At 41.4% G+C, this 21,060-nt stretch overlaps 2 protein-coding genes across 9 annotated transcripts in view; one reads left to right on the plus strand and one right to left on the minus strand.

The window, feature by feature from the left end:
- Positions 1–8,321, plus strand: part of LOC110487940 (uncharacterized) — a 145,383-nt gene extending 137,062 nt beyond the window's left edge. For all 8 annotated transcript variants that reach the window (XM_090227567.1, XM_090227570.1, XM_036971044.2 and 5 more), the window contains 5 exons: positions 4,724–4,918; positions 5,102–5,165; positions 5,315–5,488; positions 5,650–5,727; positions 5,883–8,321. In XM_090227567.1, the coding sequence (XP_090083693.1) occupies positions 4,724–4,918; positions 5,102–5,165; positions 5,315–5,488; positions 5,650–5,727; positions 5,883–6,076 (705 nt within the window). In that variant the 3' untranslated portion in view covers positions 6,077–8,321. The remainder of the gene's footprint in view (positions 1–4,723; positions 4,919–5,101; positions 5,166–5,314; positions 5,489–5,649; positions 5,728–5,882) is intronic.
- A 723-nt stretch (positions 8,322–9,044) lies between these two features.
- The window catches only part of LOC110489382 (uncharacterized), a 37,801-nt gene continuing 25,785 nt past the window's right edge, over positions 9,045–21,060 (minus strand). Inside the window, exons 25-32 of the mRNA XM_036971048.2 lie at positions 20,521–20,556; positions 20,295–20,339; positions 19,561–19,593; positions 19,041–19,187; positions 18,771–18,825; positions 18,487–18,675; positions 18,306–18,383; positions 9,045–10,588 (exon numbers count right to left, since the gene is read on the minus strand). Of these exons, the coding sequence (XP_036826943.2) occupies positions 10,383–10,588; positions 18,306–18,383; positions 18,487–18,675; positions 18,771–18,825; positions 19,041–19,187; positions 19,561–19,593; positions 20,295–20,339; positions 20,521–20,556 (789 nt within the window). The 3' untranslated portion in view covers positions 9,045–10,382. The remainder of the gene's footprint in view (positions 10,589–18,305; positions 18,384–18,486; positions 18,676–18,770; positions 18,826–19,040; positions 19,188–19,560; positions 19,594–20,294; positions 20,340–20,520; positions 20,557–21,060) is intronic.

Consider the following 21,060-nt stretch of genomic DNA (forward strand, 5'->3'; position numbering starts at 1 on the left):
CTACATTAGATACAGTAACTGTAGTCCTCTACACCAGATACAGTAACTGTAGTCCTCTACACCAGATACAGTACAGTAACTGTAGTCATCTACACTAGATACAGTACAGTAACTGTAGTCCTCTACACTAGATACAGTACAGTAACTGTAGTCCTCTACACTAGATACAGTGAAGTAACTGTAGTCCTCTACACTAGATACGGTAACTGTAGTCCTCTACACTAGATACAGTAACTGTAGTCCTCTACACCAGATACAGTGAAGTAACTGTAGTCCTCTACACTAGATACGGTAACTGTAGTCCTCTACACTAGATACAGTAACTGTAGTCCTCTACACTAGATACAGTACAGTAACTGTAGTCCTCTACACCAGATACAGTGAAGTAACTGTAGTCCTCTACACTAGATACGGTAACTGTAGTCCTCTACACTAGATACAGTAACTGTAGTCCTCTACATTAGATACAGTAACTGTAGTCCTCTACACTAGATACAGTAACTGTAGTCCTCTACACTAGATACAGTACAGTAACTGTAGTCCTCTACACTAGATACAGTAACTGTAGTCCTCTACACCAGATACAGTACAGTAACTGTAGTCCTCTACACTAGATACAGTGACTGTAGTCCTCTACACGAGATACATTACAGTAACTGTAGTCCTCTACACTAGATACAGTAACTGTAGTCCTCTACACTAGATACAGTACAGTAACTGTAGTCCTCTACACTAGATACAGTAACTGTAGTCCTCTACACCAGATACAGTACAGTAACTGTAGTCCGCTACACTAGATACTGTAACTGTAGTCCTCTACACTAGATACTGTAACTGTAGTCCTCTACACTAGATACAGTACAGTAACTGTCGTCCGCTACACTAGATACAGTAACTGTAGTCCTCTACATTAGATACAGTAACTGTAGTCCTCTACACTAGATACAGTAACTGTAGTCCTCTACACTAGATACAGTACAGTAACTGTAGTCCGCTACACTAGATACTGTAACTGTAGTCCTCTACATTAGATACAGTAACTGTAGTCCTCTACACTAGATACAGTAACTGTAGTCCTCTACACTAGATACAGTACTGTAACTGTAGTCCTCTACACTAGATACAGTAACTGTAGTCCTCTACATTAGATACAGTAACTGTAGTCCTCTACACTAGATACAGTGACTGTAGTCCTCTACACTAGATACAATACAGTAACTGTAGTCCGCTACACTAGATACAGTACTGTAACTGTAGTCCGCTACACTAGATACTGTAACTGTAGTCCTCTACACTAGATACAGTAACTGTAGTCCTCTACATTAGATACAGTAACTGTAGTCCTCTACACTAGATACAGTAACTGTAGTCCTCTACACTAGATACAGTAACTGTAGTCCTCTACACTAGATACAGTAACTGTAGTCCTCTACACTAGATACAGTAACTGTAGTCCTCTACATTAGATACAGTAACTGTAGTCCTCTACACTAGATACAGTAACTGTAGTCCTCTACACTAGATACAGTAACTGTAGTCCTCTACACTAGATACAGTAACTGTAGTCCTCTACACTAGATACAGTAACTGTAGTCCTCTACACTAGATACAGTAACTGTAGTCCTCTACACTAGATACAGTAACTGTAGTCCTCTACACCAGATACAGTAACTGTAGTCCTCTACACTAGATACAGTACTGTAACTGTAGTCCTCTACACTAGATACAGTAACTGTAGTCCTCTACATTAGATACAGTAACTGTAGTCCTCTACACTAGATACAGTGACTGTAGTCCTCTACACTAGATACAGTACAGTAACTGTAGTCCGCTACACTAGATACAGTACTGTAACTGTAGTCCGCTACACTAGATACTGTAACTGTAGTCCTCTACACTAGATACAGTAACTGTAGTCCTCTACATTAGATACAGTAACTGTAGTCCTCTACACTAGATACAGTAACTGTAGTCCTCTACACTAGATACAGTAACTGTAGTCCTCTACACTAGATACAGTAACTGTAGTCCTCTATACTAGATACAGTAACTGTAGTCCTCTACATTAGATACAGTAACTGTAGTCCTCTACACTAGATACAGTAACTGTAGTCCTCTACACTAGATACAGTAACTGTAGTCCTCTACACTAGATACAGTAACTGTAGTCCTCTACACTAGATACAGTAACTGTAGTCCTCTACACTAGATACAGTAACTGTAGTCCTCTACACTAGATACAGTAACTGTAGTCCTCTACACCAGATACAGTAACTGTAGTCCTCTACACTAGATACAGTACTGTAACTGTAGTCCGCTACACTAGATACAGTAACTGTAGTCCTCTACACTAGATACAGTAACTGTAGTCCTCTACACTAGATACAGTACAGTAACTGTAGTCCTCTACACTAGATACAGTACAGTAACTGTAGTCCTCTACACTAGATACAGTAACTGAAGTCCTCTACACTAGATACAGTACAGTAACTGTAGTCCTCTACACTAGATACAGTACAGTAACTGTAGTCCTCTACACTAGATACAGTAACTGTAGTCCTCTACACTAGATACAGTAACTGTAGTCCTCTACACTAGATACAGTAACTGTAGTCCTCTACACTAGATACAGTAACTGTAGTCCTCTACACTAGATACAGTAACTGTAGTCCTCTACACTAGATACAGTAACTGTAGTCCTCTACATTAGATACAGTAACTGTAGTCCTCTACACTAGATACAGTAACTGTAGTCCTCTACACTAGATACAGTACAGTAACTATAGTCCTCTACACTAGATACAGTAACTGTAGTCCTCTACACTAGATACAGTAACTGTAGTCCTCTACACCAGATACAGTAACTGTAGTCCTCTACACTAGATACAGTACAGTAACTGTAGTCCTCTACACTAGATACAGTAACTGTAGTCCTCTACACTAGATACAGTAACTGTAGTCCTCTACACTAGATACAGTAACTGTAGTCCTCTACACTAGATACAGTAACTGTAGTCCTCTACACTAGATACAGTACTGTAACTGTAGTCCTCAACACTAGATACAGTAACTGTAGTCCTCTACACTAGATACAGTAACTGTAGTCCTCTACACTAGATACAGTAACTGTAGTCCTCTACACTAGATACAGTAACTGTAGTCCTCTACACTAGATACAGTAACTGTAGTCCTCTACACCAGATACAGTGCAGTAACCAATATAGTTATTCTCTATCCCCTGGATAATGCTATTTACTGTGGGAGCGGAGACATGAGATGAGGTGATTTGTCATTGTGGCAGGAAGGCTTTGTCATGGCTTTTAACTATAGTAGTACAGATTACAGAGGATAATCTCTTCTTCTTCTTCCTCTTCTTCTGCTCTCTATTTCATCAGTCGGCTCCAGTGTCCGGTGGTGACATGTAAACGCTAGCCCTCCATAATGGCCAGCTTTGTTTCACATAAATCACACACGTCTGTCTCGGGATGTTGTTTACAGTGTGTTGGCTAGGCTCCATACAGAGTGTGTTTACTGAGTCTGGGAGGCTGTTCATCCCACACTGCACCCTATTCCCTTTGGGCCCCGGTCAAAAGTAGTGCACTACATCGGGAATAGGGTGCCATTTGGGATACGATCCGGTGTGTTTTTATTGTGTAGAAGGAAGGAATACGCTGGAGGCTGGGTCGGGCCTGATTACAATCTAAAGTGGACATTGCCCCCTTGTTGACTCTCCTTCAAGGGTCTGACAGGAATAGGTTCAAATCCAATTGTATTAGTCACATGCGCGAAATACAACAGTGAAATGCTTACATACGGGCCCCTAACCAACAATGCAGTTTCAAAAAAAATATGGATAAGAGTAAGAGATAAAAGTATTAAGTAATTGACGAGCAGCAGTAAAGTAAAAAAGCGAGACTATATACAGAGGGGTACCGGTACAGAGTCCATGTGCGGGCACTGCAAATTGTCTGGGGTAGCCCTTTGATTAGCTGTTCAGGAGTCTTATGGCTTGGGGGTAGAAGCTGTTTAGAAGCTTCTTGGACCTAGTCTTGGCGCTTCGGTACCGCTTACCGTGCGGTAGCAGAAAGAACAGTCTATGACTAGGGTGGCTGGAGTCTTTGATAATTTGTAGGGCCTTCCTCTGACACCGCCTGGTATAGAGGTCCTGGATGGCAGGAAGCTTGGCCCCAGTGATGTACTGGGCTGTTCGCACTACCCTCTGTAGTGCCTTGTTGTCGGAGGCCGAGCAGTTGCCATACCAGGCGGTGATGCAACCAGTCAGGATGCTCTCGATGGTGCAGCTGAATAACCTTTTGAGGATCTGAGGACCCATGCCAAATCTTTTCAGTCCCCTGAGGGGGAATAGGTTTTGTCGTGCCCTCTTCAAGACTGTCTTGGTGTGCTTGGACCATGTTAGTTTGTTGCTGATGTGGACACCAAAGAACTTGAAGCTCTTCCAGCTCTTCCACTACAGCCCCGTCGATTAGAATGGGGGTGTGCTTTGTCCTCATGTTCCTGTAGTCCACAATCATCTCCTTTGTGGAAGATACAAGAGTGTCATTGAGCAGGAGTTTGTCTTTTCAATCTTCAATGTAAAACACTGCTGTCGGTGGTCGAACAGTACTCTTCAGTGATTGGATGTCTAACTAACTCACTACCTCTCACCCCTCTTCTCTCTTCTTCGCTCCTCTTTTCTGACTCACTCTCCCTCTCTCTTTCTCAGGGTGAGCCAGGTGCCCCAGGTCAGAGGGGTACCCCAGGGGAGCGAGGTCGCCCCGGACCCCCTGGTGGAGGGGGGTACTCCTCCAAAGCTGATACCCCAGTGATGGGCCCAGTGGGACCCAGGGGAGAGAGGGGCACCCCGGGCTCACCAGGACCTTCAGGGTCCACTGGACCTCCAGGAATACCAGGCAACGAGGTGAGACCTTAGCTACTAAGGTGAATTGCCTTGATTATGAATTGATTACTAGTTATGTTCGTGTTTGTTCCACAATGTCTAATGGAACACAAAACCAACAGTTTGGTCAAAAGACTAAAACCCAAAAGTGGTGGTTAGGTCTTCTCTTATGTCTCTCTTTCTCTCTCTCTCACTAATCCACAGCCTGTGGTCAACTATGACAACATCAAGGACTTCATTCGCCAGCAGGTCATCAAGATATTTGATGGTGAGAACATGGTCTTATTTTAGTTTAAGTTTATCACCAATACTTTATATCTGCCCGTATTTCCTAATTGAGCAGTGGCAGAGAAAGGAAACAGCTTTATTGAATATTAGGTGGTTTATCAACTGGAGTTGTACTGTATCCCCCTACAGAGAGGATGGCCTATTTCATGTCTCGTATGCAGCAGCCACAAGAAGTATCGTCCCCCGGACGTCCTGGCCCCCCAGGGAAGGATGGTAACCCAGGTAGAAATGGGTCTCCAGGGGCCCCGGGTCAGCCAGGACAGATAGGCAGAGAGGGCCGCCAAGGAGTCCTGGGACCACAGGGTGAGTCTAGAATTCACTTGATTCCTTTTGTCGTAACTCCTGAATACCATGGTCATGATAAATACATAGAAGATCATAAACAGTTAATACAAGTGATGTCAGCTTAGCGTAACATAAAGGTTAGCTCCTCTCTCAAGTGATGTCCTCTGTCGTGTCTGCAGGTCCACGAGGTCTGAAGGGAGAGAAAGGTGACAAGGGTGTAGGGGAGATGGGTGACAGTGGACCCCCAGGAGCACCAGGTGAGACGCCACATCAGCCTGTTGAAATGTTTAACTCTTCACTATCCTGCCAAAGCTTCATTAAGTTAGTTCTTTCAACTGCTCTGCTCTTTTATAGTCACTGTGTATCCAGTGCTTCAATGATGTTCTCTGTTCCTTCATCCCCCCCGCCACAGGTGTCCCGGGCCCCCCAGGCTATGGCAAGATGGGCCCCAGCGGCCCCGTGGGTCAGCAGGGGATCCCTGGAGTCTCAGGAACCCCTGGACAGCCGGGCCAGAAGGGCAGGGAGGGCCGGTGTAACCCCTCCGACTGTATGAGCCAACCAATAGAGTGGAACCCTAAGGGCCCTCCCGTCAAGGGCCCCTACTAGAGAGAGAGAGAGATTATTGAAGAGGAGAGGAGGAGAGGAGACACAGAGAAGATGGAGAGATAGAAGAAACCAACCCAAAGACCAGAAGGCACTAGAGACAGAAGTGGAGGGGTGAAGAGAGAGAGAAGAGAAAACAAAAGACCAGTCAATCAACAGAAATCATCCCAGGAAAACAAGTGAATACTGAGGCACCCATAGTGTATGTGGTCCTCTTCATCCATCCCTAATTCATCAAAGTGTTTGCCAGTTAGCTGTCCACCTCACCGCCTGTGTAGAAAATATATACAGATGTAGGATCTTAATTTGAGCCAGTTTGCTGAAGCAGGAAAACAATCCTGCAGCAACAGGAAATTTTAATTATTATGTAAATTATAATTAATGGACGTTTTTGTCATGGTTGATACATTTTCCTAATGGAAAATCAAGTATTACATTTCTAAGTGGAAATTACAGACATTCAAAGCCTTTTTTAAACACCAAATACACTACACATTTTAAATGTCCTGCATTGTAGGAAAGTTCATCCTGCAACAGCGTGATCAAATTAAGATTCTACATCTGTATGTGTAGGACCTTCTTCTAACTGAAGACTTAGTACTGGCTGAAGTGGCTTTGATAAAGGAGATCATGTGGACACCGCTATCCTGCCTCTCTACTCTCTGTCTTATCTGTTCTGTTCATTCCTTCAAAATTTCCCAACTTTAGCTGTAAGTTCATTCTATAAGATATACATGCTTAGTTTGATAATACCAGCAAGAGCAAATCCAGCCTTCAAAAAACTACCTGCAAACTCTTCCTCATCATCACTATCACCCTCCTCTCCATTCTGATTATAAAACGTGCCCGTTGGGAGTATTAGACAGCTGCTTTCTGCTGTTCTGCTTTGATCTTGCTTCTCTCTAGCAATAGAAACAGAATGAATAGAACTGACATGGCACTCCCATTCCAAATGTTCTTTAGTCTTTATGCATGCTATGTTGTTTATGTTATTTCTATGCTTGAATATACACCATCACGTGAATGATGTCTGATGCTTTAACAGATCTGTATGCTATATAATGGCCTTCTCACCTTCTCTTCCCTGTTTGTGTGAGAAGAACATAATGTTCACCTTCCCAGAGTGCCTGTTTTGTAAATATTTATATTTATATAATGGCTTGTTATACCTTTTTGTATTGTGGAGTTGGCGTCAGCATGGCTTACCGTGTGTTTGTTATGGTCAACCGTCATGTATCCACTACCAGTGTTTTTTTTTAATATGTTTTAAAGGGAGTAATTTGTTCTGTAAAACAAGTTTTTTATGAGGGAATTGTGCCTTTTGTATAAAAACAGATTGGATTTATATATGGTGGTATTATTATGCTCTGGAAGGTATTTTCATGCGTGTCAGAGAGTACAGGACATCATGTTCAACGGTAGCATTTTCGAAACTGCCTCAAAAATCACTTTTCTTGTTATATAGCAATCTATTACCACACTACCAAACTTATTTTTCACAACAGATGAACTTGAAAGGGATGATTTGCTCCTCGAGTACACCACTGTTGTACCTAGGATTTTCAGAAATCCTGGCTGAAAGATTCCCAGAATACGCAGGAAATCTGAAAAAAAATCTGAACAGAATTTCTGGAAGCTTGGTAATTTTGGGAAAGTTCCCATAATTTAGCGATCCTAAGCAGAAGTACATTCTTTATGACCACTAAGAGTTTTCAATGTCATTATCAAACATAAGAGAAAAAAGTTGAACATCCATATTCAATCATACCATCGCTGGCATCACTGTGCCAACCAGCTTCTCCCTGTATCCATTACTAACTGAGTACAACCTGTATGTCTCCTGCCTTGTATGTTGTGTTGTTTTTTAGTTTGACCTGTCATATATACACGACAGGGTGTCACCAACCGCTACCTATGTAATGGATATCACCAGGTTTAGAATCATATAGATGTTCTGAGTTGTTATTGGAGTTTTTTCCTGAACATGTGACCTGTCCAGAGTGTTTCCTGGTCAGGAATAACTACTGACCCTAGGTATACTAAATACCCAAACAATAACATATCTCCACTCTTCATTCCTAGCTTTTACAAACATCTTGTTAAAACAACAGCGCTGTTTCCCTGCTATTCTCAGTAGATCTGATTGTTTCTGTGTTACCGGTACATTTTATTAAGCCATCCTGTGTAAAGAGATGTTGTTTTTTAATGGAAACTTTTCTGAAAAAGCTAATAAATTTTGCAAAGCAGACATGTTGTTGATCAACAGATCAGAGACATCCAAGTATATAATGTGACTAGTTCACTGTGGTGTTGCCATACCATCAATGTGCATTTCCTTGGAATGCCTTTCCTTGGTTCTCTGATTGAAAGCATACTAAGGATAAAACATTAACTAGCACTGTATTTATATTATTCTGCTTTTCAAGTAAGCCGATTGCTAGAGCTGTTATTGTATAAACTCCAAGCCACCTGCAAGAGACTATTATGTGAATGAGTCCAAGAAGAATATCTTTCAAGTGGAAGGCTTTCACAAAAGCTTGACTTCCGCAGCTTTGAGAGCGTGAGCTGGTATTACTCACAGTTGGATAGGGGTGGATAAACAGCAAAGGATAGAGCAGTCCAACTAAAGAACGCCATGGTACTGGAACTGGGCTGTGTTGACCCACACTTTACACGTTATAGGCCTTATACCAGAATACCTACCACTGGGATAATGTGGGGTATGTCATTATTCTCTAGTCTAGGCAGACAACATGCACCTCAACACTTAACGTTTTGCATTTTCTTGGAAAACAGTTGGCAACCAACTTACTAGCACTGACTGGACTGGAGTGTGGCAAGAAGACAGAGAAAGTCTAGGCTCTTTCCGTTAACCCATCTCTAAACCCACTGGAATAATGACCATGTCATTTTAGTACAATAATTGTTTCTATTCAGAGATCCAACGGTTCCCACATGGTAGGGAAGAACATTCAGGTTTTACAAAACTTTATTTTGTATTGTTTTGGAATTGGTTGACCTGAACAACCAGAGGAAAAAAAGAAATTACACGTCTTTACAGATGAATCATATAAAGAACAATAAATAGTTTCTGTTAATGAAAATAACATGTCCTAGTTGTTATTAGAATGTTGACATTGATTGACTCTGTGGAAGTTAGTTGACAGTGGCATAGAAAGATTGATTGCAGTAAGACAAACATTTACAAAGTTGTACAGCACTGACTTATGGGAAGTAGATGGGAGTACCCATCAGGATGTGCTGTTGCCAGTCAACTAGAGGAAGAGATCAAGGCTAAAGAAAACATGTTTTCTAAAATGAGGCAAAGGTAGAACGGGGCGGCAATGTACATGTGAGATAATTCACTCGAGCATTTCACTATTTCACTCGAGCATATAGGCGAGGATTTTAGCAATACATCTTACAAAGGTACAGTATGGAGCGTGGATTTTGATCCTAATCTTTTATTGGTACTTTTGTGTACACTTGTAAGCCACTTGTTGTTTGGTGGCGGGTGGAGTGGGTCATATGCTTGCCTTTTCTGCTTCAAAACATATTTAAAAATTCATATTTCAGGTATTAAACAATAGCATTTAAAGTGACCACGGTATCTAAAATAAAAAAGCACCAATCATTAGACACAAAGTCTATCTCTAGTCCTCCCAGTCCAGGGGCTACGGCTGCTGCTGATGACATTATCAATGACGTCACTGGATATGATTCTGATGTCGCTTTGAACGCAGCATCATTCTATTTCCCTCTGTGTTTGGGGGTGAGGCAGTTGGATGTGACTGACATTGAAAAAAGCCAATCCCGAACCAGAGATTGTAATTTCAGAGGGGTGTTATTGGCTGTGAGTGGCTGTCCTCAGGGTGATTTAAAGTAGATGGGCATGGTGTATGTTGCAAACAGTCTCCAAACAGTTCAACTGAAGGTCGTCAGTTTAGGAGTCAGAGGGGCAATGTCAGTCATGATAGTATTTCCCCAACTCCTCGCTCTTGTTGGTATGCAATAAAGAAGAGTTCTCTCTCTTCTGTCTCTCTCTTTCTCTCCTCTATCCCTGCTTCTTTCTCTTCTCTCTCTCTCTCTCTCTCTCTCCTCTATCCCTGCTTCTCCCTCTTCTGTCTCTCTCTCTCTCTCTCTCTCTCTCTCTCCTCTATCCCTGCTTCTCTCTCTTCTGTCTCTCTCTCTCTCTCCTCTATCCCTGCTTCTCTCTCTTCTGTCTCTCTCTCTCCTCTATCCCTGCTTCTCTCTTCTGTCTCTCTCTTTCTCCCTGGTGTTGTGGGGCTCTTGATGGAGAGGTCTCAGGTTAGACTCCTGGGCCCTTGACCCTGGCGGAGTCCTGTAGTCTGGGGGAGGTGTAGGCCGAGGCAGCTAGGCAGGCTGCAGCCTCACAGAACCCTGGAAGACCAGTGGGGCCCGCCTTACCAGGACGGCCAGCCTCTCCTGCCGAGCCCTGGGGGCCTCGCTCTCCAGGCTTTCCGTTTCGAGCCACTCCGTCAATACCAGGGGGACCTGAGGAGGAAGGGTTTTAAAGTTTTACTTTGACACCATGACTTCCTGAGGTAAGTTGATACACTTTTTATTGTAATATTTTCTGTAATTATTTTGTACAATAAACTAAAACATACATGGACAAAAACAATAGACAATTTAACATTTACATACATACATTTCCACAAACATAATATCACATTTGCTCAGACCCATATGTTCCCACCATATCAACACCCATTGCTGTTTCTAATGCTTGTAAGACTCTGCCCCATATTACTGAAAAATGTTTCTGTCTGTAGCCAGATTTTTTTTCAATATTTAAATAATAAAGCATGCTTTGTCATGAAATATGCAGATAGACGTATTAAAAGTAAATGTACATTGTAAAACTTCAGACTGCCAGCGCAGCTTTTTAACTCTGCCCAGAACTTTTGGACTTTATAGCACTCCCAGAAGGCATGAATTATTGAGACGTTGTTCGTTTTATACTAAAGACATGACTCTGCAGTTGTAGTGTAGAATTTGTTAATTTTGTTTTTTGTATAATAAATTCTATACATTTAGATGAGTTTATACTGGATTTAAGAGTACAGTTTTGTTAACTGTAATTGTGTTCGTTATGTTCTAACACTGCCTAGTGTTGCCTATATCCATTATTTTTAAGCCTTGGTTCCAATAGTTTATATTTTTTCTAACAGATTGTCATTGTGATAGAATCTCTCTGCAAGGTGTTGTATATCTTACCTATCATATGAGCATTTGTTTCTGACCCCAACAGGATTTCCTCAACATTTCTCTGATGTCCAAAAGTGTTCAGGTCGATATTTTTGATATAAAATGTTTAAGTTAAAAAAGTTTATCTAACATTCATTTATATAGGCTAGTCAGTTAAGAACAAATTCTTATTTTACAATGACGGCCTACCCCGGCCAAGCCCTCCACTAACCCGGACAACTGTGCGCTGCCCTATGGGACTCCTGATCACTGCCGGTTGTGCTACAGCCCGGGATATAACCAAGGTCTGTAGTTATGCCTACTAGCACTGACATGCAGTGCCTCAGACCAATGCACCACTTGGGAGCCCAATATAGTATTTGAAAATGTCTACATTAAATCAGTCCAAAACAGTTTTTCATTCTGTCATTGAAATAATTGTATTTCCTTTACTCTGTCATTTACAGTTTCTATGCCTTTGGTTTTCCATGTGGGCCAATTTATCGGTGAAGCTATCAAAGGATTGTTCCATAGGGGTGTGTTTTTAGGGAGATATTTTGGTTATTGTAGAATTCATTTATTTTTTTTTAATGTTATTATAATGTTCTTAACTATGAAGTTGTTAATGTTCTTAGCTCCAGCCTTTGAAAACAAACAGGTGAAAAGATTCTAGGGATGAGCATACACATCTTCATTATGTACCCATTGTTCCAGTTTAGTGCATTTTAGTGCATATGTCGCAAGTAAAAGCCTTGGGTGGCGAGTTGACACAATTCCATTTCTGGAAGGTTAAAACTTCCCTATTTATTCTACGAGTTTTATTTTCCCATATGAAGTCTGTTATCTTATGTCCGAGAATACTTTTTTAAAGAATGTCTTTAATGGGGTAAATTATATTACCGAAATTAAAAATAAAATCTTTGCCATTCTAAAAGAGGTTTATTCTACCTATAACATTAATGGGAGAATGTTCATGTTAATTAGATGCGCATTAATTTTGTTGAGTGATGATATAAAGTTATCTTTATATATTTGTTGTTTTTTGTCACTTATTAAGCATCATAGGTATGTTATATTTTTTTGGTCCACTTAAAGGATTGCTGTAGATCATCAGTTATTATATTTATTTTTCCTATTGCCATTATTTCAGTTTTTCCCACTTTCATTTTATATTGTTTTACTTTAGAGTATCCCAAAAAGGTTTTTAACAAGGGCAGCATTGAGTTTCAATATTAGTCAGGTACAGTATATCAGGAGATCGTCGTCAAACCAGTTTCATTTCTATTCATGTTTATCAGTACTCATACCTGTTATGTTTGTGTGCTGTCAAATTCTTTCTGCCAGCAGTTCAATTGCCAGTGAAACCAGTAGGGGGAGACAGGACATCCTGTCCTTTTCCCCTTTTAAAGCAATTTCATCAGGTACTGTATTATTTGTGCATATTTTTGCTTAATGATATTTTTATAATATTTGTATTAAATGTATTATTTTAGCTGGAAAGTTGAATGCTTCCGAAGGTCTAAATAGAAAGGTCAACAGCCTTTTCATCATCAACAGCCTTTTCATCATCAACAGCCATTTCATCATCAACAGCCATTTCATCATCAACAGCCTTTTCATCATCAACAGCCTTTTCATCATCAACAGCCTTTTCATCATCAACAGCCATTTCATCATCAACAGCCTTTTCATCATCAACAGCCTTTTCATCATCAACAGCCATTTCATCATCAACAGCCTTTTCATCATCAACAGCCTTTTCATCATCAACAGCCATTTCATCATCAACAGCCTTTTCATCATCAACAGCCTTTTCATCATCAACAGCCTTTTCATCATCAACAGCCATTTCATCATCAACAGCCATTTCATCATCAACAGCCTTTTCATCATCAACAGCCATTTCATCATCAACAGCCTTTTCATCATCAACAGCCATTATTGACAAATCAACATCCTTTTTGTGTGTTTTGTATTATTCTGAAACACGTTCTTGTGTTTGTTTGTGTCTATTTTGAATCAACCCTGTTTGATTAATATGTATCAAGTCTGGTAAGAGTTTTGCCATTTTTATGCTTTTGAGTGTTATTATTTTATTGTCCCACTTTATCAAATGTATGGATCTGTAATCTGCAGGGGACTCTCCACATTTTCCTGGTTTAATATGACTGAAATAAAAGTTTGATACATGGAACTCGGAAGCATAGCATTGAATGACGTTTGGTCTCATTGGAAGAAATAGGGGCACTACTTTGTTCCAGAATATAAAATACAATTCTATGTGTAAACTGTTCATCCCTGGTGCATTTCTCCGCCCGAATGTTTTAACAGTGTCTAATATTTATTTCTGTGTGATTTCAATTTATGCTTTATGCAACAGTATGCTTTATCTGAGTTTAACCTGTAGTTGTTGGCTCTTCAAAAGTAAAAGATTATATTCCTGCTTAAGTTCAGAAATGTCATTTTCTTCTTTACCTAGTAAAGATTTTTTATGGGCTTTTTCTAAGATATATTTTTTTTTCTAAGAGAAATGAATTACTAACTCAGATTGAACTTTTGCAGAGTATGAGATTATCGTTCCCCCTAATGTACTCCGTAAAAGCATTCCAAATGATGTCGGGGGGGGGGGCGGCATTTCTCTGTGTTGTATGTCTACATTTGTTATGGTAAAGTTTTTTTTTATGTATTTAATACATTTCGGGAATTAAAGATGCGCTCTGTTCATTGACCATAATTATTCTCTCACTATAAGTGCATTTTCTGTTGGTGTAATTAAGCACGATACAGGAGAATGATCCGATATCACTGTATCATGGATTTTAGTACCCAGTATATTGTTGTGAGCATTTTTGGAATAAAAAACTTGAAGAGCTTTTCAAACGTTGAGAAAAAAGAGAGTAGTCTTTTGAAGTCGGGGATAATAATCTCCAGGTGCCTGTAAAATATTTGTAGTAATTAACATATTCAGCCTCTTTGGAAGTTCCTTGAATTTCCATTTGTTTTTTTATTGCTATGCCTGTCTAATTGGCTGAATGCTTGATTCAGGTCACCTGCTAAAATAATAGTTCCTGTCTGGGTTTGATACGGTGCTTTCAGAAAGTATTCAGACCTCTTGACTTTTTCCACATTTTGTTACATTACAGCCTTTTTCTAAAATGGAATAAATAATTTTCCCTTTGTTAATCTACACACAATACCCCAATAATGACAAAGAAAAAACAGGTTTTCAGGAAGTTTTGCAAAAAAACGTGAAACAAAAATTGAAATATAACCCTTTACTCAGTACTTTGTTGAAGCACCTTTGGCAGCAATTACAGCCTTGAGGCTTCTTGGGTATGATGCTACAAGCTTGACACACCTGTATTTGGGGAGTTTCTCCCATTGTTCTCTGCAGATCCTCTCAAGGGTCTGCCAGGTTGGATGGAGAGCGTCGCCACACAGCTATTTTCAGGTTTCTCCAGAGATGTTCAATTGGGTTCAAGTCTGAGCTCTGGCTGGCCACTCAAGGACATTCAGAGACTTGTCCCGAAGCCACTCCTGCGCTGTCTTGGCTGTGTGCTTACGGTTGTTGTCCTGTTGGAAGGTGAACCTTCACCCCAGTCTGAGCCCCTGAACGCGTTGGAGCAGTTTTTCATCAAGGATCTATCTGTACTTTGCTCCGTTCATCTTTCCCTCAATTCTGACTCATCTCCAAGTCCCTCCTGCTGAAAAAGATCCCCACAGCATGATTCTGCCACCACCATGCTTCACTGTAGGGATGGTGCCAGGTTTCCTCCAGACGTGACACTTGGCATTCAGGCCAAAGAGCTCAATATTGGTTTCATCAGATCAGAGAATCTTGTTTCTCATGGTCTTAGAGTCCTTTAGGTGCCTTTTTGCAAACTCCAAGTGGGCTGTCATGTGCCTTTTACTGAGGACTGGCTTCCATCTGGCCACTCTACCATAAAGGCCTGATTGGTGGAGTGCTGCAGGGATGGTTGTCCTTCTGGAAGGTTCTCACATCTCCACAGAGGAACTCTAGAGCTCTGTCAGAGTGACAATCGGGTTCTTGGTCACCTTCCTGACCAAGGCCCTTCTCCCCCGATTGCCCAGTTTGTCTGGGCGGTCAGCTCTAGGAAGAGTCTTGGTGGTTCCAAATTTCTTCCATTTAAGAATGATGGAGGCAACTGTGTTCTTGGGGACCTTCAATGTGGCAGACATTTTTTGGCGTTGTCATTATAGGGCATTGTGTGTAGATTGATGAAGAAAAAAGTAATTTAATCAATTTTAGAATAAGGCTGTAATGAAACTAAATGTGGAAAAAGTCAACAGGTCTGAATACTTTCCGAATGCACTGTAGCTTCAATTCTATCTAAAAACACTAGGTTTGCCACTGGGGGATATACAATGAAAGTCATGTGTATTTTTCCCCATGTAAGGAACCATTCAAAATTAGAAAACGTACCTCTTGGTCCGTGTGCTGGGATTAAAGTGTGCATTCTTGTTTACCAGGATGCATAGACTTCTGCTGTTACTACAGTAGGTGGCAGCATAGACCTTTCTAACCCAGCTTCTCTTTAAATACTACATTTCTCGTTTTTTGAAGTGTAGAGCTTGCAGGAAAACCACATCGCCTGACAATGTCTTTAGATGTTTAAGAACCTTGTGCTTTTTTTACACATTCCATGCAATCATTAGGATTTTGTTAGCCTTGTATAGAATCAAAGTTAACCTCGTCTGTTCTGTCCGTCATTGAAGAACCAGATACCTTTTAGTAGACACGTCGTATGAGGGCATTTGACATCCGATGCATATGGAGAAGTCATAGTATCAATACATAGTTATTGTATAGATTACATAAATGAAACGTGAGAACATGTAGGAACATTTAGGCTGAGCAAACATTTAACAGAGAACACACATGAAACATAAAGCAAGTACTTATTTGTACTTTGAGGCACTGTGCCATTTTAGGGCTTTTAGCTCCTACTCTACCCCTAATATACCACTGACTAAATGCTTTTTTGCTCCACTGTAAATACTGTGGTCAGTTTGTAATACCTTGGGAATTAAATGAGTATAGTGGCTGGTGGGGCTCTACTTGGGGAGAGTGGGTCCGCCGAGAGACCGAAGTGAGATGAGTGGAGGCACCACACATACTTCAGGGAAGTGTCTGATGCCCTCCCACCTCCCCCGTCCTGATCCATCGGACAGAGTCAATCTCCCACAAATAACCACCATTGTGCCTTAACCATAATGGCCATCAAGGAATAATAATGACTTGACATCCTCTCCTATTTTGGCCAGAACTCTTATTAATTTGACTGACTCTGATCTGGCGGACTTACCAAACACAAATTATTTGTTTTAAAATTATGTCTGAGCGTTGGAATGTGCCCCTGGCTATCCGTAAATTAATAAAACACAAAACTGGTGTCCTCTGGTTTGCTTAATAGAAGGAATTTGAAATTATTTATACTTTTACTTTTATGTATATTTTAGCAATTACATTTACTTGTGATACTTAAGTATATTTAAAACCAAATACTTTTAGACTTTTACTCAAGTAGTATTTTACTGGGTGACTTTCAGTTGAGTCCTTTTTTGTTAAGGTATCTTTACTTTTACACAAGTATGACAATTGGGTATTTTTTCCACACCCACACATCCATAGAACAGTGATTGACATACAGTACTTGCTATATTTCCCCCTTTGTACTGTCTGTCAGTGTCCCTTTAGCCCGTTGGCATTGGCTACTTCTATCGTTACTTCACAGAGAAGAACATCTACTTGGGGAAAGTAGAGTATAGATTGCATTGGGGGGGAGAGGGAAAGAATATTGTTTCAATTTACGATAAGCTGGTCTTCGGCATCACTGATTATATATTTTTCCTGCTTTGTCCTCAGTGCAGGGGGTCTCCTCCTTCAACTGGTTTCTTGCAGCTTGTTAAGGGCTTTGTTGGCACTGATTCATTCCATCCTTTGCATTTTCTTCCACACCTGTTCATGTATTCAATATTCTCATGTTGTTTCATCTCATTCTGTTTTCTTGCTGGTCCAATTCAACTTCTACTTTTCAAATGGCACATTTTGTTGTCTTGTTCGTTCATGCGCAAACCTTGTACATGCATGTTTGACACAATAGCCACTACTTTCTTTTCGAGCGAATCTACTTTTTAAAAAACAGATTGTAGCAGTTTGTTTGTTTTGGTGAGCATTGAGAGTATTTTAACTTTGTTTTCCTGGAAATCATGTAGGTGTTAATTACTCTTGTTTGCGTCTCCAAGTTGCTACTGATCTTTTCCTCTGGGGGAAGCCATGGCTTGTTGGATTTGTGCAGCCAAGCAGCTTTACCAACTGATTGGTTCGCTGTTGTACATAACTGACTGCTCACTCTCTTACAGTTGCTGAGGACATATTGATTAAGCAATTTTAAGAGGCTTAATTTAAGCTTTGTTGTCTGGTTTCTACATACTGTATAACCACAGCTTCTACATACTGCATAACCACAGTCTCTACATACTGTTTAACCACAGCTTCTACATACTGTATAACCACAGTCTTTACATATAGTATAACCACAGCTTCTACATACTGTATAACCACGGTTTCTACATACTGTATAACCACAGTCTTTACATATAGTATAACCACAGCTTCTACATACTGTATAACCACGGTTTCTACATACTGTATAACCACAGTCTTTACATATAGTATAACCACAGCTTCTACATACTGTATAACCACAGTCTCTACGTACTGTTTAACCACAGTCTCTACATACTGTATAACCACAGTCTCTACATACTGTATAACCACGGTTTCTACATACTGTATAACCACAGTCTTTACATATAGTATAACCACAGCTTCTACATACTGTATAACCACAGTTTTGTGGTTATCGGTACGCGCATGCACCTCCACCTCCACACCTTTACAGCAACTGGATAGGTGTGTATAGGACGGTCACTGCTGAGTGTGTGTATGTGTGTGTATGTGTGTATGTGTGTGTGTGTGGTGCTCCTGGGGTCTCACCTGTTATTCCCGGGGGTCCTGGCTGGCCAGCATGTGGTTTACCAGGATCTCCTCTGTCTCCCTTCGCTCCTCTCTTTCCTGAAAGAGAGAAAGATGGAGGCATGGAGAGGGGCCAGTGGTATTAATCTGTTGTATTACTCTTTGAGTGATCAGTGTCTCTTTTTATCTGGAAAGTTTCTACCTTTCAGTCCAGTGTTGCCGATCTGTCCGGAGGCTCCAAACATGCCAGGGATGCCGCGGGCGCCGGTAAGGCCGTGTGGGCCCTGAGCACCAGGAGCTCCTGGGGGTCCAGGAGGACCAGGGGGACCCATGACACCGGCTCCACCCAGTACGGCACGCTTAGCGCTCACTGCTACAGCCGCCAGACGCTCTGGATGAGGAGGATAGAGGATGTATATAACCTACAGTCAATGTTTTACCTGGATACAGTAGACTCAGTAGATTTATAATGTTGTGACCTCTTACCTTGCAGCATCTTCAGAACCACCTCAATGATGTGCTGGTCTGATGCATCCCGTCCCTGTAGAGGATCAAGGAGAGGGAGAGAGAGGGAAAGATGGATGATAGGATAGTAGATGTAAGATGGAGGAACGGAATGTAGAGGAGAGGAAAGAAAAAAACAACCAATCATCAATCAGTCAGTCAGTCAGTCAGTCACTGGCATTCTCTATTGAGGGTAATCATACCACTATCTCACTAATCAGTGTTGTTATGTCAAAGCTTTTTAGGACTCACTGCTGCCCCCACAATGCCTGGCATGCCTGGAACTCCTCTCTCCCCATTGAGGCCGCGAGGCCCAGGCAGTCCTCCTGGTCCCTGGTCTCCTGGTTTGCCTGAGTCTCCTGTGGGGCCATTGAACCCTGTCTCTCCCCTCACTCCTTGCTGTGGAGGAAAGCGTGGTAGATGAGACCCAAAGTGACAACAGAGTAGGTTCAACTAAATTCTACTAGTTTCCAATAGCTTAGACTAGCTTCAACTATCTTCTACTAGCATTGACTATCTTCAAATAGCATCAACTAGCTTCGACTGGCTTCAACTAGCTTTAACTAGCTTCAACTAGCATTGACTAAATGTGACTATCTTCAACAGGCTTCCACTAGCTTTGAATAGATTCAGCTAGTTTCAAGTTGCTTATATTAGCTTTGACTAGCTTCGATTCATTTTGACTATCTTCGACTAGCTTTGACTAGCTTCGACTAGCTTCCATCTACTATGAATGAAGTGTGATTGGGAGTAACCCCAGTGATGTTCTTACCTGTCCTTTGGGTCCAGGCTCACCACCCAAACCCTGCCAGAGGAGAGACGGACGGACAGACAGACAGACAGACAGACAGACAGACAGACAGACAGACAGACAGACAGACAGACAGACAGACAGACAGACAGACAGACAGACAGACAGGTCAGTCCAATCCAGTCTGAAATCCTACCTGTGTAATACAGTTTTCCTCTTAGACTCAACCCTTCCCCTTAGACTCAACCCTTCCTCTTAGACTCAACCCTTCCTCTTAGACTCAACCCTTCCTCTTAGACTCAACCCTTCCTCTTAGACTCAACCCTTCCCCTTAGACTCAACCCTTCCTCTTAGACTCAACCCTTCCTCTTAGACTCAACCCTTCCTCTTAGACTCAACCCTTCCTCTTAGACTCAACCCTTCCTCTTAGACTCAACCCTTCCTCTTAGACTCAACCCTTCCTCTTAGACTCAACCCTTCCTCTTAGACTCAACCCTTCCTCTTAGACTCAACCCTTCCTCTTAGACTCAACCCTTCCTCTTAGACTCAACCCTTCCCCTTAGACTCAACCCTTCCCCTTAGACTCAACCCTTCCCCTTAGACTCAACCCTTCCCCTTAGACTCAACCCTTCCTCTTAGACTCAACCCTTCCCCTTAGACTCAAACCTTCCCATTAGACTCAACCCTTGCTCTTCCAGAATGTGGCATCCCCCTTCATGATGCCTCCCCCGTCCCATCCTGATAAAGCCCCTCACCTTCTCTCCTTTCTCCCCAGCCAAGCCTTCCACACCAGGATCACCCTGAAAGAGTGAGAGAGCGTGTGAGAAAAAAAATCTATTGATCATCGGCTATTTCAAAGATTTTTATTATTACAAATTGCTATTACAAAGCCTATTCCAATTGCATCATACGTGAGTTATTTTGGACACTTCATTATGCGGCTATGGCATTGGTTTAAATCACAGGCTTACTGCTACTCACAAAGTCTCCCTTCGCACCAACTTTTCCTTGGAATCCCTGTGTAAAGAAATGAGTCACACAGTAAATACAGTCAAATATATAATACATTCTAAGAAAGAGCAAGGCCAATATATTGATCCAGCTAAGGACTGCAGGAGACACAGCACACAGTAAGAAAGATGTCGTTTCATCTAAAGACATGGGAGATGACGACTCTCGTACTATCATTTATATTGCTAAGGCTCTGTGTGGGACAACGGCAGCATCTTCATGAGGCTGGAGGATTTGTGGGTCAGCACTGCCACCAACAGGCCAATTGGATAACTGCATGATCACATGTGTATGATATCGACAGGAATGCATCCTCGTTGTGGCTTCGACGTTCAACATTAAAACAAACACACGCATGCACTCGCATGGACACACAAACAATATGTCTCGATACAGACACATTCGTAAACTCACAGATGCAAGAGCACACATATATTTTACACACAGGCACACACAAAGATTAAGGGTATTTTTCACACACACACACACACACACACACACACACACACA

This window comes from Oncorhynchus mykiss, chromosome 30, assembly GCF_057628025.1.
Source record: "Oncorhynchus mykiss isolate SJ-2025 chromosome 30, ASM5762802v1, whole genome shotgun sequence".
Classification (NCBI taxonomy): Eukaryota; Metazoa; Chordata; class Actinopteri; order Salmoniformes; family Salmonidae; genus Oncorhynchus; species Oncorhynchus mykiss.